This window comes from Fulmarus glacialis, unplaced genomic scaffold (genome assembly GCF_000690835.1).
Source record: "Fulmarus glacialis isolate BGI_N327 unplaced genomic scaffold, ASM69083v1 scaffold6872, whole genome shotgun sequence".
Classification (NCBI taxonomy): domain Eukaryota; kingdom Metazoa; phylum Chordata; class Aves; order Procellariiformes; family Procellariidae; genus Fulmarus; species Fulmarus glacialis.
Genome location: NW_009197083.1, coordinates 6219 through 14402, shown reverse-complemented (window position 1 = coordinate 14402; position 8184 = coordinate 6219). Strand labels below are relative to the sequence as shown.

Here is an 8184-nt window from a genome sequence, read left to right as displayed (position 1 = left end):
CTACTACTATTACTACTACTACTTCTTTTTCTGTAGAGAAATATTAATTTCTTTCTTTTTTTATGTAATAACTGGATCTGGACTATCAATGTTTCTTGTATTGGCCTGTTTTCAATTACACTAAGAATTAATTCTTGGCTTTATACATCAAGTGCGTTTGCTTTTTGCCCGTAGATGAGATTGTATCATAACAACACACACAGCTCTTTGCAGCAGTAGCAGTGGGAAGCCACGTGGGACATCATCAGGCATCTCCGATGAGATCTGTGATCTCCAGTGGCACTAAGCACCGTAGGCAAGTGCATTGAGCTCCCAGCTAATGCAGCCCCTGGGGTGCCCAGAGGCACCTCAGCACACCCTAAAGCAGTTACCCAGCAGCTGCTCACCCAAACCTGACCCCAGGGAAGAAGCATCCAAAGCAATTCGATCCCAGACCCTGGAGATAGGTTGCAGAAGGCAAATCAGCTGGATGGAGCAAATGTGCACGCACCCAGCCACCCACCCATCCCATTAAGTACGAGGATATGGGCAGGACTACAGTGAGAGGGAGAGAGTTCCCCCATTTTCTGCACTGTCACGTGTACAAGTACCCCCTGCAAGGACAAGGTCTGCACGTTCACATGGGACACCTCAAAAGGCTTTCTGGAGAGATCGAGGGATCTGCACAGCCATGAACATGGTATCTCTGTGGGAAAAGGTCGCAGAAAATGTAGTAACGGCCTGAATCCGTAGGCACATGGATAAGTACGCCCTATGGGGAAAGGGTCAGTACGGCTCTTCTAGCGTGCAGACAAGACTCCCTCACATACTGCGAGTCCTCCAGGGGCTGGAAAGGATTCTGGCTGGGGCAGATCCAGGTGAGTCTACCTGGATTCCCAAGGGCTCTGTCCTGGTTCCGGCTGGGACAGAGTTAACTCTCTCCCCAGTAGCTGGGGGGTGTGCTGTGTTTTGGGTTTGGTGTGAAGGGAGCGTTGATGGCCCATTGATGCTTTGGCTGTTGCTGGGGCGGGGGGAGCACAGCCGGGGTGGTGGACCCAGCTGGCCGATGGGGTATTCTGTGTGACGCCATGCTCGGTGTAAAACCCGGGGGTGTGGGGGGGCTCGCCCCCCGTTCGTGACCCGCGGTCGGTGGTCGGTGAGCAGTTGCATTGTGCATCGCCTGCTTTGTATGTTCTGTTATTGTTGCTGTTCTCACTGTTACTATTACTGTTCTATTTTGTTTTATTTCAATTATTAAACTGTTTTATCTCAACCCGGGAGTTTTCCTACTTGTGCCCTCCCGATTCTCTCGCCCATCCCACCGGAGGGGGGGGAGTGAGCGGCTGCGTGGGGTTAAACCACGACAGGCTCTGAGCAAGGTCCCCACTGAAGGTCATCAAATAAGCAGCCATGAAATGAGAGTAAAGTTCCGCACACCACTGAATAACTGAATCATAAAATAAAAGTGCATGGCTATCCCTTTACAGCGAACCCCTGCAGGAATCTGTACTGGGATTTCTGCTTTTGAACAGATTTTGTCTGGGAAAGGGAGGGGAAAAGAGCAAGGCAACCAAGTTTCTGATGATACTAAATTACTCCAGGAACAGGAGGACCAGCTGCGAAAATCTGCAGAAGACCCTGATAAGACTGAGTCACTGAACAATAAAACAACAGTTAAAAAAAAAACATTTGAGATAAACATACAGTGATGCACTTGGGGAAAAAACGGAACACTTCAGATAGAAAATGACAGGCTGGTGGCTAACAATTATCTCTCAGGAACAAGCTGTCACAGTTATCATAGTGTTACGACAACACAGTTCAGTGATCAGCAGTTCCAAAAACAAACTAGATATTAGAAATTCCTAGGCAAGGACCAGAAAACAAGGCCAGGACAGCGCTGTGCATCTGAAACACTGCTGCAGTCCTGATGCCTCAGGAGCAAAACACTCATCATGGGAAACGAGTGAGCAGACCATGGCTTCGGTTGGAAAGAGGCAACGGAGGGGAGATACGACAGAGGTGGCAAAGGCTCAAAGATGACTGGGGGAAGATCTGCTCATTGTCACTTCCAATACCAGGGCTAGAAGCACGAGAAATAAAAACAGCCCGCGTCTGGTTCAGAACGAACATACAGAGGTCATTATTCACGCAGCGTGTCATTAGACTGTAGAAATCACTAAAGCAGGGTCTCCTAGAACCTAAAGTGTTCATGCACTAATTTAGGAAGATGAACTCCTTAGGCAAGTGGGTTCATCACCAAAATGTCAGTGATGTGATTGAAGAAAAGAGCAAAACAGCCCCCAAACCGGTGCTGTGCCAGGAGGAAGACTCTGCCCCTTTGCTGAGGGTGGGGGCTTTCCAAGGGGTCTTGTGAGCAAACCCTAGCTTTTGGCTTCCGTTATTGTTCTCAGGTTTTTGCAACAAGGTGCACTGTTTCCCCCCATCAGCCAGCATTTATTTTGTGTTGCACTTACTCCTGCATGTCATTTTTTTGTGATGAGCATTAGCCCTTTTGTATTTATTCTTGGTACGGCAGAATCCTGGATCTGTCCCTCCTTGCTTTTTTGTCTCATGCAATGGTGCAAATCAGAACTGCCTGGTATAAGGCGAGTGGAGGAAAAAGGGCTTGTTATGAATGGCCAAGGCTGATAAGAAACCTGCCTTTTGAAAAAAACACTAGACTGCTTCCCAGGCAAGAGGGTGTTGCTTGTGAAAGAGGCTGGACAAGCTGGTTATCACCAAAACAACTGCTTCTAAGGTAACAAATGCTGGCAGAAGTTAAACCTTGTTAAACATATTAGGAAGGTACTTTCAAGTGCCAGCACCTGTGTCAGAAGGCATTCCTATTAAAGCTGACCCCAGGAAGTTGCTGTGCTGAGTGTTTTTAAGGTGTTACAGAGGGTTTAGAGGTTATCTGGGCTGGTAAGGTTGGTATCTGGTGTTGGTTTTTTTTTTCTTCAGGGTTTTTTTGTTGATTATATATATAGTTCTGATGCAAGTTAGCTACTTCCTAGTCCTTGGATTTATGTGTCTGCTTCCTTAGTTCTGTAATTGCTGTCTTCTGTGTTGTTTTATGCTATTTTAATGCTGTAAGTGGTTTGTCTTGCTCCTGTGTTTTGCAAAACGCTTCTTAAAGGGTGATTGTTTTAGATCCTTATGCTGTACTGACAAGGAATGTAAGGGAGTACCGCAGTATGTTTCTTTGTTGTTTGGCTTTTGGGGGTTTTCCTTGGTTGCCTTTTTTGTTTGGTGTTGTTTTGTTGGTTTTTTTTAGTGGACTACTATAAAAGCCCTATCAGCTCTCTAGGTGGGCAGAGGAGGCTAAGGCATCATTATGTGAAGTGTCTCTTACTGCTCAAGTCAGGTCTCCTTTGGAGACCTCAGGTGTGGGTCTCCAAAGGCCCAGATGCAGATAAACCAAAGAAAATGCTTTCCTCTCTTAATATACTCCTGAAAACAAGGTGTGCCTCCTGCAGCTCATGGTCCACACAAGATGTCAGTGTGCTAGTGCATTTAACTGCCTCCTCTGAACCCCTAGCTAAAGAGATCCCTTAACTAGCAGTGTCTAGCTGCAGAAGGTTTGGGAGCTGAAAGCTCTGTGCTGAAACAGTGGGGTGGCTTAATGCGAAAGGACCCCCATTTGAATGGGTCTCGCACAGCATCCCCTTTCCGATCAGGCATGTTTGAGGTTAACTATTGAACAGCCCAAGCACCAAGAGGGCCGTTTGTCTCCGATGCAGCAGTGTCTGGAGGATAATGTGTAGCTGACCTCCCAGCCTTGCTTGGGGGGGCTGCGCTTGTGTCCTTGGTGCTGTGAGTTGCTGGTGGTCTGCTGGTGTGTCCTCAGGAGTGCCTGGCCCCCACAGCACCTCGTTTACTGCTGCTTGTGGCAAAAGCCCTCCCATGCTGTCCCCTTTCTGTACAGCTCTGTCACCTCCCAGCTCCCCGATCCGACTGGGCTGGCTGTGGGGATGGGAGCGGGGCAGGTGCTGCTTGTGCTGCTGGCTGCCTCTGCGGTGATGCCTGCGAAGGACCCATTGCTGAACATCTGTATGGATGCCAAACACCACAAAACCAAGCCTGGCCCAGAGGGGATGCTGCATGACCAGGTATGACGCTGCTGATGAGTTAGGTGGGATTGTCTGGGTCCCCTGTACCTACCCCCCCCACCGGTGGGGTCCCCTGTACCTACCTCCCCAGATGATACGGGCTGGTTTGTGCTTTGGGCTTAGCAACCCCTTGCCTGAGGGAGAAAGCCTGTGCTGGGTATGACACCTGTTTGCTTGCTGTTTTCTTCTAGCAAATGGCTAGGGCAGATGCAATGGTGTGAGGATCTGTCAGCTCAGTGTCACCCCTCTTTAACCAGGAGGCCTCCCCTTCCCAAAGCTTAGGTACCCCAGATCAGAACAAGGTAAAGGATGGTGAGGAAAGACACTCTTATCTGCTCCCTCTCAGTGTTAGAGACTCTTCTTGCTAACTGAAGAGCTCTGCCCCCAGGTCCTTGGTGGGGATGGGGCTAAGAGCAAGCCAGGGTGCAAGAGAAGGGAGTTTGTTTCTATTCCTCAGGCTGGCACTAATTCCTGGTGAGGATCTGACCTCCTCCTCCTGCTCTTCCTCCAGCTCCATCTTGCTGCAGCCCTGAACGCTTCAGTCCACAGTGCCCAAGGGTTTGCTGGAGGAGAGGAAATCCTCTTGCTGCTGAAGGCTTCTTGCTGTAGGCTCTGCAGGGAGCTGGCACCTGCAGCATCCTCTGACTCCCTCGAGCTGCTGCCTGCCCTCCCTGACCAGCCTGTCTCTTGCTCCGTTGTAGTGTGCTCCCTGGAAGGACAACGCCTGCTGCACAGCCAACACCAGTTCAGAAGCCCACAAGGACCAATCCAACCTGTACAACTTCAACTGGAACCATTGTGGGCTGATGCCACCCAAGTGCAAGCGCCACTTCATCCAGGACACATGCTTGTATGAGTGCTCACCCAACCTGGGGCCCTGGATTGACCAGGTAGGATCAGATCTGCTGTGATTAAGACAACAGGGCTTGTACTGGCCACGTGACATGTTATATGCTGGTCCCCCACCCAGTATACCCCTGGCACGTATGGGAGTGTGCTTTCCAGGGACACTGCAAACTTTCCTACTGGGTGGAAAGATTCAAAGGACTTTGCTGGCCTCTGCTTGGGTAGTCAGACAGGCTGATGGAAGAATTGCTTGTTGTCAAGGCATGTCTCTGCTGGGGCTGAAACTCTTCCGAGATCAGCTCTGGAGCCCAATGGAAGGGGCGGGGGGGAATCTGGGATGTGGCAGATCCTGCCCCTTAACTTTCAAGGGCCACCACCAGCGTGCACGGTCCTGTTCCTTGCAGGCTGACAGCAGCTGGCGTCGGGAGAGGATTCTTCATGTGCCACTCTGCAAAGAGGACTGTGAGGAGTGGTGGGAGGATTGCAAGGACTACGTCACCTGCAAAGAGAACTGGCACAAGGGCTGGAACTGGGCAACAGGTCAGTGGGCTGTGTGGAGCAAGCCTCTCCTCGCCCCTGCAGGCAAGCCCCTGGCAGTGTCACTGCCTGGTGGCTGGAGCCAAGACCCCTAATTGCTCTCACCTGTCTGTGGGGTTGCCAACTAGAAGGTGGCCAAGCCACCATCCATCGGCTAAGATGCAGGCTGCGGGCAGGTGGCCTGCTCCTCCCAGGTGAAAGGACATGAGTGGAGTGTGCTTGCTCATGTTGTTGTCTTCTTTTGTGGTGCTGTCTGTCTTCAGGAACAAACCGCTGTCCTTGGGGCTCCATGTGCAGACCCTTCAGCCACGTCTTCCCCCGACCAAAAGACCTGTGTGAGAAAATCTGGTCCAACTCTTACAAATACACCACAGAGCACCGGGGCAGCGGACGCTGCATCCAGATGTGGTTTGACCCTGCCCAGGGAAACCCCAATGTGGTCGTGGCGAAGTACTATGCTTGGAAAAAGAGATCCTCCCCTGCTTGGATGGAGAACGTGACTCCTGAGACTGACAAAGCCTTGTGTGCTCTGCCATGGCCTGTCCTGGTCCTGCTGCCTCTGGCCCTTGTGCTCCCTGAGGGAGGCGGGGGCTGTGGAGCCCATGGATGGGGGTCCCTGTGACTGCTCCCTGAAGGGACATGGCTTGGACTGCGCCAGCTGCCCTACAAGAGGAGCTGGCATAGGTAACTTCAGTCTGTCTGTTCACACTGGTCACGCACCCCAGTAAGTAAATGAGTTATGTTGTTGGACCTTGATACCTGCCTCTACTTTCAGTTACTTCCTTGCCATCGTAGGAAGGGCAATACCATGTGTCTTTGCTCTGATGTAGGAGCTCCTTCACATCTGTTCCCACCTCATGGCTGTGTGCTGGGTTGGCAGTGCTCCTTCAAGGTCCTTGGCTGAGCTCAGGTGTCTGATCTTTCAGATTGCTCTGACTCCCTGAAGGGTGGGGATGATAATAAAATACTCTTCTGAATTAGCCTTGCTGTACTGAAGTTAAGTACTATCAAGGAGGTACAAGTGCTCTGGGCACGGAACAAGGCTGCTGGTCTGGAACGGGTGGTGGTGGGTGTGGGCATCTGTACATATGGGAGTCTGCCTGCAGGCTAGGAAAGATCGATCCTCCTGGGTAGATGTAGATCCCCTGGGTCCAGGTGGCTCCTTGGCGCCTGTGCCCTGCCCCATGCTGCTGGAGGAGGTGCAGAGTTGCCTGAATGTCCAGGCTGGGACTCCGGCAGCAGACCACAGCCAGCCATGAGAAGCACCTGCAGTGTCTCCTCCCTAGTCAGTGCTTCTTCCTCCTCCCTCCGTGCCAGGCCTCTCAAAGCTGGGTGCAGGAGCTGTCTGACCTTCTGTGCATGGGTTGCTGGAGCTAAATGCAAGTTGCTGCTGCAGCCCAGTGCAAGTGGCACCTGCTTTTCCAGCCCAGCAAGTGCCTCTGAGAAGCGTGTTAGCAGAACTGTCCTCATCTTGCAGCTGTCCAGAGACTGTAGCATCTGTCCAGAGACCGGATCCGGAAAGCTCGCTCTCCTTCGCTACAGCTGTGCAGTTCCACCGGTACAGCTTTCCTCCTCCTGCCTACGACCCGGTTTTGGCTGTGTATCTGTGTTGCTTCAAAACTTTCTCTTCCCCTGGGAGCAATGGTTCACAGTCTCCCACATGGGACTTGCAGACATCGTAAGCAGCTGTGCAAAGGCTCACTGCTGTGCTTACTTTTTTTTTTTCTTCCTTGGAAGTGAAAACAAGCCTTTGGCAAAACTTTAGCAACTTTTGAAAGGAATGGCAAAGGGGAGAGCAATGGGGAAATGCACAGGGCTGCTCAGGTTAGGCAAAGTCCACAGCTGTCCAGTCTGCAGAGCTTTGTTAGTACTTCAAATACTTTAAGGAGTCTTTAGATCAAAGCAGCTATCCCTAGAAGTTTTTCTAGTTTACTGGATTTTTAAAATGCTCCTAATGATACAGCCCCTATTGTAGCCGGTTACTTATTCCTTGCCTTTACATGAAACACAGCAGCACTTTTTTCCTCTCTAACTTCAATGTCTTGTCTGCAAAAGCTGAAGCTATCCTAGGACTGACCCTGGCTTCAAGGCAAAAACGTCTTCTAGCCCATCTGTGGGGTATGGGGTTACCCTGCCTGGCCCAGCTAGAGCCGATTCCTCCATCTGTGGGGTATGGGGTTACCCTGCCTGACCCAGCTAGAGATGGGGAAGAGGAAGCACTTGGAGCTGATTCCTGTGACAGCGATCTCCATAAAGGACAAAAATAAAACAACTCTAAAGGCAAGGCTGCTTGAGTTTAAGGAAAATCCCATTCAGGCAGCTCCTGCTGTCTATGCAGGTTCTGGTCAGCTCTGCCACTGTGTATAAATAATGCTCAGGTACTTGTCTCTTAGAAGGACATTGGGATCCCCTTCAGGGCTGGTGTGAAGTCCTCCTGTCCCACACCAACGTGAAAACCCTGCCTGCAGGCCTGTCCCTGAGGGAGCTCTGACCTCACCGTTCCCAACCACTCATAGTTTTATCCTTTGAAAGTTGCTTTAGGATTAGCTGCAAGTGATACGGCAGCCAGCATCTCTTCTTTATGAGAGACTTCTAGCTGTAGACACTTGCTCCCTGGCCATTTCACCGGTCCTGTTGGTACTGTTCCCATGCTTGGCAACAAGAGGATAATTTTGCCTATTGCCAGCTATTGCATGAGATCTGGGCAAAC

General features: G+C 50.9%; 1 protein-coding gene across 1 annotated transcript in view; it reads left to right on the top strand.

The window, feature by feature from the left end:
- Nucleotides 1–4001: 4001 nt before the first annotated feature.
- Nucleotides 4002–8184, top strand: part of LOC104072819 (folate receptor gamma-like) — a 5289-nt gene continuing 1106 nt past the window's right edge. The window contains exons 1-5 of the mRNA XM_009572402.1: nt 4002–4091; nt 4793–4981; nt 5342–5477; nt 5738–5931; nt 7791–7835. Coding sequence (XP_009570697.1) covers nt 4002–4091; nt 4793–4981; nt 5342–5477; nt 5738–5931; nt 7791–7835 — 654 coding nt within the window. The remainder of the gene's footprint in view (nt 4092–4792; nt 4982–5341; nt 5478–5737; nt 5932–7790; nt 7836–8184) is intronic.